General features: G+C 45.9%; 1 protein-coding gene across 4 annotated transcripts; it reads left to right on the forward strand.

Annotated features, from left to right (window-relative positions):
- The first annotated feature begins 9,279 nt into the window (after nucleotides 1-9,279).
- Tmem219 (transmembrane protein 219) lies at nucleotides 9,280-19,102 on the forward strand. 4 transcript variants are annotated; one of them, XM_041666655.1, is made up of 6 exons: nucleotides 9,280-9,337; nucleotides 10,337-10,538; nucleotides 10,624-10,813; nucleotides 14,392-14,621; nucleotides 16,016-16,185; nucleotides 19,024-19,102. In XM_041666655.1, exons 2-5 carry the CDS (start codon nucleotides 10,374-10,376, stop codon nucleotides 16,151-16,153), a joined length of 723 nt encoding a protein of 240 aa, XP_041522589.1. In that variant the 5' UTR covers nucleotides 9,280-9,337; nucleotides 10,337-10,373; the 3' UTR covers nucleotides 16,154-16,185; nucleotides 19,024-19,102. The 4 variants fall into 4 exon arrangements, with proteins under 4 accessions (XP_041522589.1, XP_041522588.1, XP_041522585.1 ...); XM_041666654.1 differs by having other exon boundaries at nucleotides 9,310-9,337; nucleotides 10,340-10,538; XM_041666651.1 differs by lacking the exon at nucleotides 9,280-9,337 and having other exon boundaries at nucleotides 9,362-10,538.
- The last annotated feature ends 1,379 nt before the right edge of the window (nucleotides 19,103-20,481 follow it).

Genomic DNA, 20,481 nt, shown 5'->3' on the forward strand with positions numbered 1-20,481 from the left:
CCCATCAAAGACTCCTTTTCACTAACTAAAATGATTGTTTCTTCCCCTTCATTCTAGTAATCTGCTGTATTGCATGGGTTGATTTTTGTTGCTGTTGTTGCTATTTTTGAGACAGGGTCTCATGATGTAACCATGATGGTCTAGAACTCACAATGTAGATCAGGCTGGCCTTGAACTCATGCAGATCATTCTGGCTCTGCCTTCCTATTACTGGGATTAAAGGCTTGTGCCATGCCACAGTTTATAACCTATTTATTATGCTGCTTTGTCTCTTAGTATTTTGCTGAGAATTTCTTTTTTTGTATATATACTCTATCCCCAATCTCTCCCTCCTTCCATGTGTGTGTGGTGGGGGAGGTGAGGGCTGTATGCCAACAAGCCCATATTTGGTTCTTTTTATAACTTTTATATTTATTTATTTATTTAGAGAAAGGGTCTCATCTATTCTGGGCCATCTCTAGCTGTTCTCCTTCCCTGAAAAGACAAGGCAGTCAGAGGCAGTCAGCCAGGGAAGGTGGCAGCTGACTGTAACGCCAGCACCTGGGAGGAAGAGGCTGGAGGATCAGGAATTTAAGGTCACCTTCAGCTATGTAGTGAGCTAAAGGCAGGCATGGACTACATGAGATCCTGTCTCAATGACAGAAAACATAATAGGCACTCTGGAGGCAGAGGTTGGCAGATCTCTGTGAATGTGAAACCAGCCTGGTCTTTATAGCAAGTTCCAAGCCAACCAGAGCTACACAGTGAGACCTTGACTGGAAAAGCAAACCAAGAAACACAACAAAGGACAATGAGATGGGTCAGTGGGTAAAGACACCTGCTGTCGAGACTGACCCCAGTGGCCCACACAGTGGGAAGAGAGATCAACTTCTGGCTTTCACATGCACGCCCAACCTGAGGATCACAAATAAAATACTTTAATGTAAGGGAGAGTGTGAGACTGGAATGGTGGCTCAGCAGTTTAGAGCAATTACTGCTCTCGGACAGAAACCAGGGTCAGTTGCCAGCACCTGCGCTGATGGCTCACAACCTCACAACCACCTGTAGCTCCGTCTCTATGGAGACTGGACATCTCTGTGCATCATGGGCATCTACACTCATGTAAAACACACATACATACACGTAAGTTAAAACGTTAAGGGCTGGAGAGATGGCTCAGCGGTTGAGAGCACTGACTGCTCTTCCAGAGGTCTTGAGTTCAATTCCCAGCAACCACATGGTGGCTCAAAACCATCTGTAATGAGATATGGTGCCCTCTTCTGGCCTGCAGGTATACATGCAGACAGAACACTGTATACATAATAAATAAATGAATCAAAAAAAAGAAAAAAACGTTAAAAAAAAAAAGTGGCAGTGCCTCAGGGGAGGGGCTGGGCAAGGTTAGCTGGAAAACCCGCCAGCCTTCACCTTTCTGTTTCTTTCTCCTGCGTCAGGAAGTCTGCAGGCTTCCGGAACTCTGATGTATGATTCTTAGAGCTTGCTGTGTTTTCTTGACAGAGCTGGGGAAAGTTCCCACCCTGCCCTTTACCCTTTGCTCGGCATTAAGTGTTGACGAGAAGAAATCCAGCTATGGGGGCAGGAGAGATGGCTCAGAGGTTAAGAGCACTGCCTGCTCTTCCAAAGGTCATGAGTTCAATTCCCAGCAACCACATGGTGGCTCACGACCATCTGTAATGAGGTCTGGTGCCCTCTTCTGGCCTTCAGCCATACATGCAGAAAGAATATTGTATACATAATAAATAAATAAATATAAAAGCCGGGCGGTGGTGGCGCACGCCTTTAATCCCAGCACTTGGGAGGCAGAGGCAGGCGGATCTCTGTGAGTTCGAGACCAGCCTGGTCTACAAGAGCTAGTTCCAGGACAGGCTCCAAAACCACAGAGAAACCCTGTCTCGAAAAACCAAAAAAAAAAAAAAAGAGAAAGAAATCGAGCTATCACGTTCTGTCTTGAGGTCCCAAGCATGAGCACAGCAGGCATCCCCGAAATATGTCTGCTTGCTTGCTTGCTTGCTTGCTTCCTTCCTTCCTTTCTTTTTGGTATTGTTTGTTTGTTTGCTTGCTTGCTTTTCAAGACAGAGTTTCTCTGTAGCTTTGGAGCCTGTCCTGGAACTAGCTCTTGTAGACCAGGCTGGCCTCGAACTCACAGAGATCCTCTGTCTCCTGGAGTGCTGGGATTAAAGGCGTGCGCCACCACCACCCAGCTGAATGCAGATTTTTCAATAACTTTTTTAAGTTTTTTTTTTTCAGATTTGTTTTTATTTTATACCTATGGGTGTTTTGTCTGCATGCATGTATGTGTACCACATGCATGCCTGGTAACTACAGAGGCCAGAAAAGGGTTTCAGCTCCCCTGGAACTTGAGTTAGAAAAGTTTTGAGCCATTGTGTAGGAACCAAGTCTAGATTCTCTGTAAGAGCAGCAAATGCTCTTAAACACGGAGCCATCTATCTAGCTACCCACCTTCCTTTTGAGACCACAGACTCACTATGTAGCTTTGGCTGGCCTGGAACTGCAGGAGCAACAAGTCCTCTTGATGGTTGAGCCATCTCTCCAGCCCTATTTGTTTTTTAAGATTTATTTATTATATATACAATGTTCTGCCTGCATGTATGTCTGTGGGCCAGAAGAGGGTACCAGATTTCATTAGAGCCACCATGGGGTTGCTGGGAATTGTACTCAGGACCTCTAGAAGAACAGCCAGTGCTCTTAACCTCTCTCTAGCCCCCCAGCCCTATTATTTTTTTAAATATTTATTTATTTATTATGTATACAATATTTTGTCTGTGTATGCCTGCAGGCCAGAAGAGGGCACCAGACCCCATTACAGATGGTTGTGAGCCACCATGTGGTTGCCGGGAATTGAACTCAGGACCTCTGGAAGAGCAGGCAATGCTCTTAACCTCTGAGCCATCTCTCCAGCCCCTATTAATTTTAATTGTAATAAAATATACATAAAAATTATTGCTGTCACATATTTTGAATTGCTTTTAATTAGGTGTATGTATATGTGTCTATGTTTGCAGGTGAGGGACCACAGAGGTGTCAGATCCTTGTAACCGAAGTTAAATTACAGGTAGCTGTGAGGTGCCCGATGTGGGTTCTGGGAGTCACACTCAGGTCCTCAGGAAGAGCAGTACATGCACTTAAACCACTGAGCCGTCTCTCTTGCCAGTCCTCCTTCCCCCTTTGGGACAGGATCTTGCTATGTAGCTCAGGTTTGACTCTGAACTTGTGCAATCCTCCTGCCTCAACCTCCAGAGTGCCGAGACTAAAAGCACACACCAGCTCACCTAGTGTGTGCCTTTTCACCATTTTAAGTGTGCCATCCGGTAGTATTAAGGGTATTCGCTTGCTGATGATTATAGACAGTTACCACCACCCCCCATGGCCAAGATGTTTCACTGCGCAAAACTAAAACTTCTATTTTTATCTTTGTGATAAGGCCTTGACTGGCCTGGAACTTGCTTTGTAGACCAGACTGGCCATAAAAACGGAAATTCACCTGCCTTTGCCCAGCAAACACATAACTTTGAATCTATTAAGCAACAACTCCCTATCTTCTGCTCTCTCCAGTTCCTGGGAGCTATGACTTTCCATCTCTGAGCTGCTGTGCATCTCGCAACAGTGAATTAATATGCTATTGTACTGTGCACATGTTGTACATATGTGCAGTTGTCTACTCTCATAATGGTGGACTCATAGGCTATCATCTAGTGCATCTCATAGAGGTTGGATCACTTGTCTGATGTGTCTCATATAGGAGGAATCATTCGCTATTGTTTTGTGCAGCTTACGTCACTGGAATCATCTATCTTCTTTCTTTCCTTTTCTTTGTTTCTTTCTTTTTTTTTCAAGACAGGGTTTCTCTGTGTAGTTTTGGAGCCTGCACTGGAACTCACTCTGTAGACCAGACTGGCCACGAACTCACAGAGATCTGCCTGCCTCTGCCTCCCGAGTGCTGGGATTCAAGGCGTGCACTACCACTGCCCGGCCAATCATCTGCTATTTTTTATTGCTTACAGGTGCAATCATTTCTATTGTCTCTGCATCTCATAGAGGTGGAATCATCTGCTGTTTTCTTGTGCATCTCCTTCTGTTGCAATTATTTACTATTGCCTTGTGCATCTCACATAGGTGGAACCATACGCTATCATCTTACGCAGTTCGTGCCCAGAGAATCACAGGCTGTCGTATTGTGGATCTCAGATAGGTGGAATCATCACGTATTGTCTTCTGCATTTCATAGTTTGGTACATTTCACTTTGCTAGAATATGCTACTGTCTTATTCACCTCACACAGGTGGAGTCTCATGCTATTTTCCTGCGCATCTCCTTTAGCGGGATCATTGGGGGGCTGTCAGGTGGGAAGGAACAGCCACTCAGGCAAAAGGGTGGCAAGGGTGCTAGCACCAGTCTGGGCTCTGAGCCAGGATCTCAAGATGGTCAGCTGGAGGTGGGTGATATCAGTTGGCCAATTTACTCTTTTTCTTGGGACATTTTCTCTTGTTGACCGGTCCAGTGTTTCACTTCTGATGTTTCACTTGTCCAGTGGTCTCTGGATTCTTTGGTTGGATGCTTTTATTCTCCTTGAAAGATAGGAGTAGGGGGCTTGAGAGATGGCTCAGTGGTTAAGAGCATTGCCTGCTCTTCCAAAGGTCCTGAGTTCAATTCCCGGCAACCACATGATGGCTCACAACCATCTGTAATGAGGTCTGGTGCCCTCTTCTGGCCTGCAGACATACACACAGACAGAATATTGTATATATAATAAATAAATAAATAAATATAAAAAAAAAAGAAAGATAGGAGTAAAACCCTGCCCCAACCCTAACTATGGGAGGTTCCATTTTTGGCAGGTTATATTTTTACTAGGGCAAAATGTATTTCGGCAACAGGAAAGTATTATCTTTCAATTAAAAATTCTTTTGAAAATTTGAAACTAAATATACCTTAGTATGTGTGAATAAATAAACCTATGGTTTCCCTCCAAGCTTCCCTCCCCTCCCCCTCTTACTCTCGTCCTCTGGATTACACTATTTTGGGTGAGTCAGTTCTACTTCTATTTTCGTGTGTGTTTTATATGGGTGCAGAGACACACTCTCTTTCTTGATTTGTTGTATCTATATAAAATCCAAGAACCTCAAATAGAAGACACATATTTATCTTTCTAAGGCTGACTTAATCCACTAAATATGATTATTACTAGTTGTACTTGTTTTCCTGCAAATATCACAACTTTGTTATTTTCTTTCTTAAATCTTTAGAGTGTGTGTGTATGTGTGTGCGCGCACGCACACGCACGTGCAGGTGCATGTGTGCTCTGGAGGTCGGAGGACAATTCTCACAAGTCTGTGCTCTCCTTCCAGAATGGGTTCTGGGGACAGCATTCTGGTCATCAAGCTTGTACTTTTAACTGCTGAGTCACCTCAGTAGCAATTTTTTTTTTTTTTTTTAGTTTTTCGAGACAGGGTTTCTCTGTAGCTTTGAAGCCTGTCCTGGCACTAGCTCTTGTAGACCAGGCTGGCCTCGAACTCACAGAGATCTGCCCGCCTCTGCCTCCCGAGTGCTGGTATTAAAGGCGTGCGCCACCACCGCCCGGCTTCAGTAGCAATTTTTAATTTATTTATTTTTTGATGGGCTTTTAAGACATGACCTTGTGTAGCTTGGACTGACTTCAAATTAGTTATGAGGTTGGTCTTGAACTCTTGATCTTCCTGCCTCTGTTTCCCGAGTGCTGGGATTAGAGGGATGTGCTACCAAGGGACGGCAATATTCTAAAGGTTTACTTATTTTTATTTTTTGTGTATTAATGCTTTGCCTGTCTGGGTATGTGTACCACATGTGTGCCTGTTGCCTGTGGAGGTCAGAGAAGACATCAGAGCCCCTTGTATTGGAATTACTACTGGTTGTGAGCTGGAATGTGGGTGCTACAAACTGGATTTGAATCCTTTGCAAGAGCAGCAAGTGCTCTTAGTTGCTAAACTATCTCTCCCGTACTTTTTTTTTTAAGATAGACTGGCTTGGCACTTACTGTGTTCTAGACTTGTTTTTGTTTGTTTCTGTTTTTTCTTCTTTTTTATTATTGATTTTTATTGAACTCTACATTTTTCTCTGCTCCCCTCTCTGCCTCTCCCCTCCCCACTTCAACCCTATCCCAAGGTCCCCATGCTCCCAATTTACTCAGGAGATCTTGTCTTTTTCTACTTTTTACTTCCCATGTAGATTAGATCTATGTAGGTCTCTCTTAGTGTCCTCATTGTTGTCTAGATTCTCTGGGATTGTGGTTTGTAGGCTGGCTTTCTTTACTTTATGTTTAAAAACCACCTATGAGTGAGTACATGTGATAATTGTCTTTCTGGGTCTCGGTTACCTCACTCAAAATAATGTTTTTTAGCTCCATCCATTTTCCTGTAAAATTCATGATGTCGTTATTTTTTTTCTGCTGTGTAGTACTCCATTGTGTAAATATACCACATTTTCCTTATCCATTCTTCGGTCGAGGGGCATTTAGGTTGTTTCAAGGTTCTGGCTATGACAAACAAAGCTGCTATGAACATAGTTGAGCACATGTCCTTGTGGCACAATTGAGCATCCTTTGGATATATACCCAAAAGCGGTATTACTGGGTCTTGAGGAAGGCTGTTTCCTAATTTTCTGAGAAATTGCCACACTGACATCCCAAGGGGTTGTATCAGCTTGCATTCCCACCAGCAATGCAGAAGTGTTCCCTTTTCCCCATAACTTCTCCAGCATAAGTTCTCATCAGTGTTTTTGATGTTTTGGCCATTCTTACAGATGTAAGATGGAATCTCAGAGTTGTTTTGATTTGCATTTCTCTGATGACTAAGGATGTTGAACATTTCCTTAAGTATCTTTCAGCCATTTTAGATTCCTCTGTTGAGAGTTCTCTGTTTAGGTCTGTACTCCATTTTTTTTTTATTGGATTATGTGATCTTTTGGTGTCCAATTTCTTGAGTTCTTTGTATATTTTGGAGATCAGACCTCTGTCTGATGTGGGGTTAGTGAAGATCTTTTCCCATTCTGTAGGCTGTTGTTTTGTCTTGTTGACCATGTCCTTTGCTTTACAGAAGCTTTTCAGTTTCAGGAGGTCCCATTTATTAGTTGTTTCAGTGTCTGTGCTCTTGGGGTTCTATTTAGGAAGTGGTCTCCTGTGTCAATACGTTCAAGTGGACTTCCCACTCTCAGTGTGAACTTTCAGGTTCAGTGTGGCTGACTTTATGCTGAGGCTAGACTCGTTCTGAGCTCATAGATCTGCCTGCCTCTGCTTCCCAAGTGTTGGGATTCAAGATTTGTTCCAAAACATCCAACTGGAATAACTGGACTTTATGGCTGAAAAAAAAATCCCACTGTGTATATATACATTGTTTTATATATTTCTCTGTCCATGAATGTAGCTCAAATAATAAAAACCCAGAGACAGACACTGGGGTCCAGCCTGAAAAACAGAAAAGCAAAGCAGCCAAGCCACTAGAGAGCTCTTGCCTCTATGAAATCTTCAGATTGAAAAAGAGCGAGTTCCTGGCTCCTCCAGCCTTGTATTCACCTCCAGGGCTGGGATTAAAGGCATGCACCACCGCAGCCGACCTCTATGGCTAATTTGTGTGGCTGCTGGGATTAAAGGTGTGAGCCACCACCGCCTGGCCTGTATGGCTGATTTATGTGGCTGTTTTGCATTTTGGTCTTCAGGCAAACTTTATTAATTAAAATACAAATGAAATATCACTACAGATGAACCTCTAGGTTGTGAATAGTGCTGTAATAAATGAAGACTAATGTGTGAATATTTCTTCTATGTTTACCTGTAGTATTTTGATACTCAGGACTGATATAGCCAGGCCATGTTACATTTATTTATACTTTTTGTAGAACCTATATATTGACATCCATAGTATTTAGACTAGTTTATATTCCCAGTATCCATACATAAGGGTTCTTTTTTTGTCTACATCCTCACCAGCATTTCTTTAAAGTTTTGATTGAGCCGGGCGGTGGTGGCACATGCCTTTAATCCCAGCACTTGGGAGGCAGAGGCAGGCGGATCTCTGTGAGTTCGAGACCAGCCTGGTCTACAAGAGCTAGTTCCAGGACAGGCTCCAAAACCACAGAGAAACACTGTCTCGAAAAACCAAAATAAATAAATAAATAAATATAAAAAAAATAAAGTTTCGATTGAGGTAGGATAGGATTTCAATGTGGTTTTAATTCACTTTTCTCTGATGTGTACTGAGCATGAATGTTTCCTTGTATATCTAATGCCCACCTGTACTACTACATCTTTTGAGAACTGTTCTGAACCAAACCCGGCGCTACAAACGTTCTCCTTTAGAGGGCCATGTTCCCCACCTTTAATCCCAGCACACAGAAGGCTGAGGCGGGTGGATCTCTGAGTTCAAGACCACTCTGGTAAACATAACTGAGTTCCAAGTCACCTACACAGTGAGATCCTGTCTCAAAAAACAAATGGTTTCCTTTAAAAGAAACAATCATAACCCCAGGAAAACATAGTTATTAAGGTTTCTGCAGAGTTATTCTTTTGTTGTTTGGGTTTGGTTTTGGGGGTTATCCTAGGCTGAACTCGACTGACCTTTAGCTCCTGATCCTCCAGCCTCCACCTTATAATTGCTGGGGTTACAGGATTGCTCCGTCACACCGGGCCGGAGTGAGGATTTGAACCTGCGGTCCTAGCTCGTCTTATGCTGTTTCAGGTAAGCAGATCTTCCCCTCTAAAAGGCCTACAGGGTGAGATGAGACGCCTCCTGTTGAGCAGACTTGTAGCTTTAGGGTCCTGTGCATTTAGGAGCCAGTAAGAGCCAAGGACCAAGCCAAGGTGTAGACCTTAACTATCTGAGAGGGCAGAGAAGAGCAGAACCTACAGGCCGCTCGCAGGGCGGAGGAGTGGAGCCCCCTAATCCTACCCAGAGGACCCGGAAACCTGGGCGTGGCCGGGCTGTGCTAACAGGTCGCGGGCAAGCAACAGAAAAGTGACTTTGGTGAGGTTCCACCGAAACCCTACTGCGCACTCTCGGGAGGGAAACCTGAGGTGTCCACGACGGCTAGTACGGCCTCCCTCGCCTGTTTCTGGTTCCCTCACCTCCCGGCGAGTTATTTCCTTTACTTGGCCCCTAGAGTGAATTTCCTCTTGGTTTGGCCTGACGCAGACCAGGCAGAAGCCCGCAAAAGCCCGCGTGGCCACCGCGCAAGCGCCTCCGGGCGGGTTGGGGAGGGGCCGGAGCGGGAGCACGCCTACATGGGCCCCGCCCCTCTGCCGCGCCGCCCGTGACATCACGGGGCGCCGGCCTCCGCCCGGCTGCAAGCGGTGAGACCTAGTGGCGGTCCGTCCTGAAGCCACTGGATCGGGAAGGGATGCGGGTGTCGAGATCCTTCTGGAGGGGGCTTTGGGGAGGACGGGAGGTCGAGATGCACCAGCCGCTGCTGCCCCTCAGACTCTGTCCTCCTTCCTCCTACCTTCCCCCTTGCAGAAGTTCCGGGACGTGGGGCCGCTCAGGGGCCGAGCATTTGTGACACTTGGCCTTTCCCGGCAGCTTCCACACTCTCCCGTGCTCTCCCCCCCACACTCCTTATGCTGAGCTCCTGCCTTCCAGATGTTTATTTTCATCAGTCTATCGCTTCTTGCCTGGAATAGGGTACTCGGAAGTTGGAGACGGATTCCAAACCTTAACCCTATTACTTCTGCGTTAAAAGCCACAATATTACTTCTACTGGCTTCTGGTCTTAAGGATCAGTATGACACCAATAAAAAGAAAGGCGATGGATGTCTGTTGAATTCCTGCACGGCCAAGTACCGAGCAAACTACTGCCCTATCGAATCCTCATTAGTTGGTGTTCTTAGAACTCCCAGTTCACATCTTAACCTCGCTAGAGAGCAGCAAGACGGAGTCATTCGTTCATTCCTACCTAGCTGGTTAACTTAGCTCCCAAGTACGAACTCTGACCCAAGACACTTCCGGTCTGGCTTCTGGCTGGACTGTTTGGCTGCCAAACCCCTGGCCTCAAATCAACTACTTCCTCTTTTCCAGGCGAGAATTCTTTTCACAATCTCTTTGCTAGTACAGAATGCTGTCCCCTGCTTCTCCCTTGGTTATTTTAGCAACAAAATTGAGCAAGCATTTCTTAAGCGCTCTAAGGAGGTGGACTTTTTGAGTACAGAATCTTGGATTTTGGTCCTGGCTCTGCCACCTCCAGTGTGTCCTTGAGCAAATTCATTGTCTTCTAGCTTTAGCTTGCCTTTGAGTAACATGGGTGAGGGCCTTCTGACTTGCAGGCTCTTGTCCAGTTCTCCCTCACTGTCCTCCAGCAGGCACTCCGCGGAGGCCCAGACCCCTCTGCTCCCCATGGGCAGCTGCCAGGCAGGGCACAACCTGCATCTCTGTCTGGCTCATCACCCACCTTTGGTCTGTGCCACTTTGATCCTGCTGCTCCTTGGCCTCTCTGGTCTGGGCCTCGGTGGCTTCCTCCTTACCCATACATCTGGCCTACGTAGCCCTGACATTCCCCAGGTAAGTAACTGGGTGCTCACCCTGCTGGTATATGCCTGCCCCTGCTGCTAATCTCACTTCTCTCTTACTCTTCTTTTGCACACAGGATTGGGTTTCCTTCTTGAGGGCTTTTGGCCAGCTGAGCCTGTGCCCCGTTAATGGGACAGTCACAGGGAAGTGGCAAGGGCCTCACGTCGTCGGCTTACATACTACTTTGAACTTCGGAGATGGTCCAGATAGAAACAAAACCCAGACATTCCAAGCCAAGATCCATGGTAGTCAGATAGGATTGAAAGGTGAGAGCTGGGGAATATGGGGGTCCAGCATCAGAACAGGTAGGGTTGGGCCCCACTTCTGGCTTCACCAGACTTGTGACCTTGGGCACCTCTGTACATCTTAGCTACTCCTGCTGCAACACAGACCCCTATAGGAGAAGACACTCGCAGTGAATATTGTCCACATTCACTATGTTTTGACTTTGCTGTTCCAGTTCCAAGTTTCTTCAGTTCTGTCCTAGCATGCCCCAGGAGGCCTTAGGTTTAACACCAAATACCCCTCCCCAGTATGTATGTATGTATGTATGTATGTATATATATATATATACAGAGAGAGAGAGAGAGAGAGAGAGAGAGAGAGAGAGCTCAAGCATGCCAGTACTGCCAGGGTTACATTGGGAGTTCTAAGACTACATAGCAAGTTCTGAAACCACCTCACATACATATATATGTCTGACAACACTGAAGTATGAGTCACCGCGGATGTGTGTTCCCCTCATTTAAAGTAAGTCATTTTTAGTCTATTTACACAATCGGGAGTCACCCTGAGATCCATTTTATAGCTTTTTTTTTTTTTTTTTTTTTTTTTTTTTTGGTTTTCGAGACAGAGTTTCTCTGTAGCTTTGGAGCCTGTGCTGGAACTAGCTCTTGTAGACCAGGCAGGCCTAGAACTTTTTTTAGTTGTCTAAGTAGATCTGCGCCTTAGCTGTCCTTGCCCTCTTTTCCCCAGGTTCTCTGGCCTCTTGCTGTCTACTTGCTGTCTCTGGTGGTCTACCTATTCTGGACATTGCTACGACATGCAGTCCTTTGTGACTTGAGATTTTTTTTTTATTTATTATGTATACAATATTACAATATTCTGTCTGTGTGTATGCCTGCAGGCCAGAAGAGGGCACCAGACCCCATTACAGACGTTTGTGAGCCACCATGTGGTTGCTGGGAATCAAACTCAGGACCTTTGGATAAGCAGGCAATGCTCTTAACCTCTGAGCCATCTCTCCAGCCCGTGACTTGAGATTTTTAAGGTTCATCATGGTGCTGCATACTTTTAATCCCAGGGCTGGGGAGAAAGAGGTGCACAGGCAGGATCTCTACAGATTCCAGGCCAGCCAAGGAAGAAAGAAAGAAATTATGCTATTCTTTTTGTTGTTGTCGTTTTTTAGACAGGGTTTCACTATAGCTTTTTTTTTTAAAGATTTATTTATTTATTATGTATACAACATTCTGCCTTGATGTATGCCCGCAGGCCAGAGGAGGGCGCCAGATCTCAGTAAAGATGGTTGTGAGCCCCCATGTAGTTGCTGGGAATTGAACTCAGGACCTCTGGAAGAACAGCCAGTGCTCTTAACCTCTGAGCCATCTCTCCAGCCCCTCACTATAGCTTTGAAGCCTGTCCTAGACCAGGCTGGCTTTGAATTCACAGGGATCTGCCTGCCTCTACCTCCCGAGTGCTGGGATTAAAGGCATGTGCCACCACTGCCCAGCTGAAATTATGCTATTCTTAACACTAGTTTTTGTGTGGACATACATTTTAGTACCATTGAGAATATAGGCACACAACTGGAATATGGGATAGTTCTGTGGTTAATCTTTTGAGGAACATCCAAACTGTTGTACCATCTTTTTTTTTTTTTTATTTTTTTTATTTTTTAAAGGCTGGAGAGACAGCCGTGGGTGCTGGGAACCGAACTCTTTATATTTATGGTTGTGAGCCTAGCCTTTAACGGCTGAGCCATCTCTCCAGCCCCATCTTTTTTTTTTTTAAAGATGTATTTATTATGTGTACAATGGTCTGCCTGCATGTGTCTCTGCAGGCCAGAAGTTGCACCTGATCTTATTCCACGAGATTGTGAGCCATCATATGGTTGCTGGGAATGGAACTCAGGACCCCTAGAACCATCAGTGCTCTTAACTGCTAAGCCATTTCTCCAGCCCTGTTGTACCATCTTACAACTGGAGCTTTGCATTTTCTTCCGTCCTCACTAGCCCTTTGTTTTGTGTGTCTGTGTTTGAGGCAGGGTCTCTCCGTGTGATTCTGCCTGCACTCACTGTGTAGATCAGGCTGGCCTCTGCCCTGAGCGCTGAGCCAAAGGCGTGCACCACCACTCTGCTCGGCAGTGCTTACATCTTGTGTTCACTCCCCCGCCCTATCACTGAGAAGCCCTGGTTCGCTGTGGTTCTGGTAGTGATTTTTCAAGTGTCTTAGCTGTCCCTTTAAGTTGTTTACAGAATACAAGAATACAGACTCAACAGGATTACACAACTGTCAGTGTATGAAGTAGGCTGGTGAAGAAAGAAGACCCTCCAAGGATACAGCATCCAACCTTGGGCTTTTAGAATGTTTAGCCATGTATCATCCAGGCAAAGGGAGCAGCAGACACAAAGGCATGTAGATGGAAAGGAACCAGCATGGCATGTTTAGGAACTTCCCAGGGTCAGTTTGGGTGGTGCCTACAAGGGACGGAACGCTGAGTTGGGAAATGGGTCCAAAGCAGTAAGTAGAAACTCATGGACAGTCTTTTAATTAATTAATTACAATTATTTAGTTACTTGTTTCTGTGTGTGTGTGAGAGAGAGAGAGCATAGGCATGTGCGGCAGCATACTTGTGTAAGTCAGAGGACAATTTGCAGGCAGTGGTTCACTCCTTCTAGGTATGAGCTGCTGTCGCTGGCGTCCCATAAAAGATTTTGTGGGTTTTTTTTTTTTTTTTTTTTTTTTGGTTTTTCGAGACAGGGTTTCTCTGTGGTTTTTGAGCCTGTCCCGGAACTAGCTCTTGTAGACCAGGCTGGTCTCGAACTCACAGAGATCCGCCTGCCTCTGCCTCCCAAGTGCTGGGATTAAAGGCGTGCACCACCACCACCTGGCCTTTTTTTTTTAATTTTTTTTTTCCATAAAAGATTTTGTATGTATTGGGCGATGGTGGTGCCCTGGTTGTCCTGAAACTTGCTCTGTAGACCAGGCTCGTCTCAAACTCAGAGATCTACCTGCCTCTGCCTCTCAAGTGCTGGGATTAAGGGTGTGCATTGCCATGCCTGGTTTGCATATATGCATGTCTATGACTGCTGAGTGTGCATGCTTATGTGTGTGTGTGGTATATGTGTATGTGTGCAGGCTTGTGGGGGGATATGTGGATGTGGGTGTGCTTGTGTGATATATGTGTATGTGTGTGTGGTGTGTGTGGGTGTATGTGTGCAGGCTTGTGGGGGGATATGTGGGTGTGCGTGTGTGATATATGTGTATGTGTCTGTGGTGTGTGTGGGTGTATGTGTGCAGGCTTGTGGGGGGATATGTGGGGTTTGTGTGTGCAGGCTTGTGTGTGTGTGTGTGGTATATGTGAATGTGTGTGTGTGTGGTGTGTGTGTGTGGTATATGTATATGTGTGCAGGCTTGTGGGGGGGGGTATGTGGGGTGTGTGTGTGTGTGTTTGCTGGAGGAGACCTGAAGAAGGGATCAGATCCCTTGGAGCTGGAGTTGCAGGCATTTAGAAACCTCTAGATGTGGGTGCTGAGAACTGAACCCATAGCCAATGCTCTTGGCTGCCGCCCAGCTCTCTGGCTGCCCACTCAGTTTTCCATCTCCTGTCTTGCACCTCTTGTAGGGTCCTTTGCAGGAGAGTCTATCCTCGTCACAGCCAGAGTGGCCTCAGGAAGAACTCCAGAGACCTGCCTCTATTTCAGTGCTATTCCAGAGATCCTGCCCTCTAGCCAACCACCTTTATCCTGTTCAGAGGAGGGAGCTGGAGATGTTGCCCTGAGCCCAGTGATGGGTGAAGAGTGTGTCAGGGTCTGGAGCCACGAACGCCTCGTGCTCACCAAGCTCCTTACATCGGTAAGTGCCTCAGGTTGCTCCTCAAGGCTTTATGTGGAGTGCTGTCCTCATGAAGCCGAGCTTGGTCTGTTGTAGTGCCAGCTCTCTTCCAGCTCTGGTTCTCCAGAGTCTGAGGCTGGAGGATTGAAGCTCACTTTGTAATGACAGTATGTTAAAAAAGAACAAGAGTGAGCAAGCATGGGTTTTTATAACCCCGCCTTAGGTCAGAGGCAGTGTGGTCTTGAGCAAGCATCGGAACCTCTCTAAGTAAGCTTCGTCACCTGTGAAGTAATTTACACATTCCGGTAACTGAGGACTGAGTAGGAACGTCCTAAAGTACTCAGTGCAGCGCCTGATGCAAAACAGGTTTGCTCAGAGACCGCAGCCATTTGGAGACTAACATGGTCTACGATGAGAGTTCCAGGGCAGCCAGGGCTACATGGTGAGACCGGGTAGGGGTCCAGCCCCTTTTCCCTGGGAAGATGATCCTTCAGGGTGGAAGTGAATGCAGCCAGCCTGTTGGGATTCACATGAGGGCCGCAGGAGATCGCAGTCTCAGCCAGGGCTACACAGGGAAATCCTGTCTTGAAAAGAAACAAACAAAAAAGCCATCAGGGGAAGCAGAATCTGGCTCTAATTGCACAGTCCTTAAGCAGGTAAAGCCATTTGCTGGCAATGAAAGTTTTGTGGCTGGAGAGATGGCTCGGTGGTTAAGAGCACAGGCTGCCCTTCCAGAGGACCTAGGTTCAATTCCCAACACCCACCTAGCGGGTTACAACTATTTGTGACCTTAGTTCTAGGGAATCTGATGCCCTCTTCTGGACTCTGCAGGCACTGCATGCCGGTGGTACACAGATAATGTATGCAGACCAAACACCCAAAATACAAATATACATATAAAAATATGTATATATATATATTTTTTAAATATTTATTTATTAAGTATACAATATTCTGTCTGCATATATGCCTGCAGGCCAGAAGAGGGCACCAGATCTCATTACAGATGGTTGTGAGCCACCATGTGGTTGCTGGGAATTGAACTCAGGACCTTTGGAAGAGCAGGCAATGCTCTTAACCACTGAGCCATCTCTCCAGCCCTGTATATATTTTTATATGTATATTTGTATACATATAAGGAAAGGAGGGAAGGAGGGAAGAAAGAAAGACTGGTGGAATGTGGAAAATAGTGACTCCTGGGAGTTGAGCTGACGACTGGGCAAGAGAGCCGTTTGGAACCCATCAGGACAAATGTGCTCTTTAACTGCCCCAGAGCCATTCCCTGGGTGTCAGGAGGACTCTGCCCCCTGGGGCTTACCTCCGTTTTTCAGGGTGTGGGGCAAGCTGTCTTCCCACTGGGAGATTCCCAACCCTCTCTGTTGTCATTTCCCATCCCTCCCTGTCCCCACCGCTAGGAGGAGCTAGCTCTGTGTGGCACCAGACTGCTGGTCCTGGGCTTGGTCCTGCTTCTCTTCTGTGGTTTGCTGTGCTGTGTCACTGCTGTGTGCTTCCATCCGCGCCCAGACTTCCACTGGTCTCGAACACGGCTTTGAGGGCACCGGCCTGCCCCTCCCTCTGTTCTCAGGTGAAATTCTGTGGGAACCGGTGGGAAGGGATGGCACTTGTAACTTGGTAAAGCAGATCCTTTGACTCCATCCTCAGATGCTGCTTCCTGTAAGTCCCTGAGAGCCCTATTCAGCTGTCTCCTTATGGGAACTGGAAACATTTTTTTCCACAAACATACCGTGTTTTTATTATTTTTCCTTTTTCCTTTGTGTGTGTGGCCGAGCATGTGCCGTGATGTGCATGTGGAGGTCAGAGAACCACCTTGTGGAGTCGATTCTCTCCCTCCACATTTATGTAGGGTCAGGAGAACTAACTCAGGTTCTCAGGTGTGCATGTGGAGGTGACTCTCTCCCTCCACATTTATGCAGGGTCAGGAGAACTAACTCAGGCTTGCTTTCATGGCCGGAACCTTTACCTGCTGAGGCGTCTTGTTGGCCCTATTTTTACTATGAAATAAGTAACTTTTGTGTAAAAAGAAAAACCAAGCCGGGCAGTGGTGGCGCACACCTTCAATACCAGCACTTGGGAGACAGAGGCAGGCGGATCTCTGTGAGTTCGAAGATAGCCTGGTCTACAAAGCTAGTTCCAGGACACAGGCTCCAAAGCTACAGAGAAACCCTGTCTTGAAAAACCAAAAAAAAAAAAAAAAAAAAAAAGAGAGAGAGAGAGAAAGAAAGAAAGAAAGAAAAACAATAAAAGTACATTTTGGGGAATTATTGTAAAGTGGACACACGACCCAGGGAGAAAAAGACTATTACCAGCAATTCAGATGGTAAACTGGGTAGCGGCAGCAGTGATGCTCGCCTTTAAACCCAGCACACAGGAGGCAAAGGCAGGCAGATCTCTGTGAGCTGCAGTTCAGCTGGTCTACATAATGAGTTCCAAGACAGCCAGGCCTACACAGAGAACCCTGTCTCAATAAATAAATAAATAAATAAATAAGCTCTCCCTGTAAGTCCCTGCTGTTATCCTTTCCAGTTTTATACAACTGTGCACTCTGAACGCGTGATTAGTGAGTGACAGGATCGCAGCCAATGAAGGTTATTGGAGGCGTGGCTATTTAAACGAAAGCTTTCCCCGAGTATGGATGTGGTTTAATTTTATTTGTTTCTATTTTTTTTTTAACCCACTAAAAGCCTGCCCTTACTTTTTTGTAAGATTTATTTTTATTTATGTGTGTATGTGTGTGCCTGCATGAGTTTATGTACATCATATGTGCACAGGAGCTCAAGGAGGTCAGAAAGGGTGGCAGATGCCCTGGAGCTGGAGTTACAGGTGGTTTTGAGCTGCTACATATAGGTTCTGGGAGCCAAACTCAAGTTCTCTTCAAGAGCAGTGGAACCAGCAACCCCTTACTTTCCTTTTTTTGTTTGTTTTGAGATAGGGTCTCATTTGTAGCCTCAGCCAGCTGACACGTACTGTGTAGACCAGGCTATCCTCAGAGTCACAGAGATTCACCTGCATCTGTCTTCCAAGTGCCGGGATTGAAGACATTTACCAACATACGGGGGCCTTATTCTCTGACTTGCTATGCTTTTGTACACGACCTCTGTGACTGCTGTCTTCTGAGCCATGTTCTGACTGGAAGACTCGTCGGAGCTTCTCTTCACACCTACGCTTATAGCAGCAGTGATGAATTAAGAGGGTTCAGGTTTGGTGATCTGCTCTGAATATGTAGTCTTGCTTTTTTTTTCCTGAAATTTATTTAATATTGGTTGATTCATTTTGAGACAGGATCTCACTATGTAGCCCTGGATGGCCTGAAGCTTGCTGGGTAAGCCAGACTAGTCCCAAAGTCACAGAGATCCACCTGCCTCTGCCTCCTGAGTGCTGGAATTAAAGGCATACACCAGTACCCCTGGCAAAACTATTATTTTTTAAACTCCTTTTATTTACTTTAGGAGAGCCATGTGTATGTGTGCACGCAATAGTGCACACATGAAGGTCAGGGGACAGTGTCCAGCAGTCTGTCCTCTCTTTCCATCCTGTGGGTCTTGGGACTCACACTCAAGTTGTTAGCCTGGTGACAGCCATCCTGCTGGCCTTCCTGGAATTCTACTTAGACAGCTCGAAAGAATCTAATTAGTGGTGATGCCTATTAACTGGACATATACTCTGCCCAAGCATTCTACGCGTTTTTCTTTTTGTAGTCATCATTGCATTTAGAAAACAGCTTTCTCTGCTAACCAGATTTTTGGAGGGAATGAGCTTGTCAAATGTAACAAAGGGTGGCCTACTACTGTTAATACCACTAGTTCACATCCTCTCATTGAGTGAAAAAATCAATCCAAAAAAGATCTCCATCTTGTTGGGAGACTTCCACCCCATTTGAAAGTATTATGCAGCTGGGTGGTGGTGGCGCACACCTTTAATCCCAGCACTCGGGAGGCAGAGGCTGGCGGATCTCTGTGAGTTCAAGGCCAGCCTGGTCTAGAAGAGCTAGTTCCAGGACAGGCACCAAAGCTACAGAGAAACCCTGTCTCGAGGGGAAAAAAAAAAGAAAGTGTTATGCATCCAGCTCTTAAGTCTTCCTTAGGTTCTGCTGGCCTTTGTGTGCTAGGAAATTACTGTGGGAGAGTGGAAGCAGCCTAGACTGTGGAACCGCTCCAGCCTTTGTTGATGTTCTTTGAAGCTAGTTCTCACTGTCCCATCTTCTAGACTTAGAATTGCAAACAGTGGAGCCTGTTCAGTCCAGGAGCAGGAAAAGGCTTTCAGCTTTCTGGTCCCTGGGTGATCCTAGGGTTCTGAGGCTACCCCTGTGGGATTAATGCCACAACCTGTCTCCAGATGGCCCTTCCATTCTTCCTTCCTCAGTTTTTGGACTTTCTTACCTGTTCTGTTTTTTCTTTTTCTCCAGGTGAAGATCAAATTCTTGGGCCTACTTCTGAGCTTAGGAGACCTATTACAAAAAAAAAAAAAAAAAAAAAAGAGAAGAACTGGAATGTGGGAAAATAAATGGCTTTTTGACCACTATTGTGTAAGGTATTTATTGGGGATTGGATTAAAGTAAGCCTTTTGGGGATACTTTTCCTTGTTGCCTTAAAGGATTTCCTTTTCTTATTGTGTGTTCACACATGCATGATGTGTGTACATGCCATGTCATGCACATGGAGACCACAGATCAATGACTATGTTCTCTTCTTCAGCCTTTCTGTGGGCTCAGGGGATGGAACTCAGGTCACCAGACTTTCGCGGCAAGCACCTGCTTAGCCGTTTTGATCCTGTCCCTTTTGTGGTGCTGTGAATTGAACAGAGGGCCTCAGATACGCTAGGCGAGCACGCTGTCGCTGAATGATATCCCTAGCCTTGTTTCGTTATTTGAGATAGGATCTCACTATATAGCCCTGGCTGACCTAGAACTCACTCTGTAGACCAGGCTGGCCTCACACTCAGAGATCTGCTTGCCTCTGCTTCCCAAGTGCTGGGATGAAATGCCTGAGCCATGCTGCTCCTTGAATTATTTTTTCTTTTTTAAGATGAGCTCACATTGTGTAGTCCATGTTGGCCTGAATCTCAGAATGTCACCCTCTCCAGGGTACAGATGACTAACATCCTTGCTATCCTTGGTTTGGAATATAGGTTGGCATAGGGCATAGGTCGCTTACTACTTTGCCCATGTTTGTGGATTTGTTTTGGAAAACATTTGTGGATGTTTTGCTTGTTTGTTTCTGAGACAGTGTTTCTCTGTGTTCCAAGCAGCCCTGGCTGTCTTGGAACTCACTGTGTAGACCAAGCTGGCCACAAACTCACAGAGATCTCTCTGTCTCAGCCTCCTGAGCGCTAGGGTTAAAGTCATGTGCCACCACGCCCAGCTTTTTTTTTTTTCTGATACTGTGACTCCCTTAGGTTACGTGCTACTGAACTTGTATTCTGCTTCAGACTCAGCCTGCGAGTGCTGGAATTGTAAGCATAGGCTTCACTATACCTTTTAGACATACCATGGCCCCTCAACTGTGGCCATTTGGTCACTTGTTTTCTTCCATAAACTTAAATTGTTGATTCTGTTTAGGTAGGGGCTTTCAGATAGCAGAAATACTTTGACATGAATGCATCATGACTTTTGGCAAGTTATGCAACCTTACTGAACCTCAGTTTTCCTGTAGGGATTTGACCTGTTGAGTTTCCCCAACTTTGGTACGTCAACCTCGCACTTGAGAGCGCAGGTCTAGTTTTGATACTTAGTAACATCATAATAGCCCGTTTTCGCGCCTTTTCCGCGCAGCTGCTAGCACCCTTGCTTTACTCCTCTCAGCCTTTATCCTGCACGCAGGCGCAAACCACAGCTTTTCTTCCTTGCGCGCCCCCTCGGAGCTTG

Source organism: Microtus oregoni, unplaced genomic scaffold (genome assembly GCF_018167655.1).
Source record: "Microtus oregoni isolate MIOR12 unplaced genomic scaffold, Mior012 000016F_ref0000370, whole genome shotgun sequence".
In the NCBI taxonomy this organism is placed as follows: Eukaryota; Metazoa; Chordata; class Mammalia; order Rodentia; family Cricetidae; genus Microtus; species Microtus oregoni.

Coding starts and splice junctions, on each gene's coding strand:
- Tmem219 (XM_041666651.1), top strand. CDS start 10,278: ATGGGTGAGGGCCTTCTGACTTGCAGGCTCTTGTCCAGTTCTCCCTCA. Junction 10,539..10,623: donor GTAGCCCTGACATTCCCCAG/GTAAGTAACTGG, acceptor TTTTGCACACAG/GATTGGGTTTCCTTCTTGAG. Junction 10,814..14,391: donor TAGTCAGATAGGATTGAAAG/GTGAGAGCTGGG, acceptor CACCTCTTGTAG/GGTCCTTTGCAGGAGAGTCT.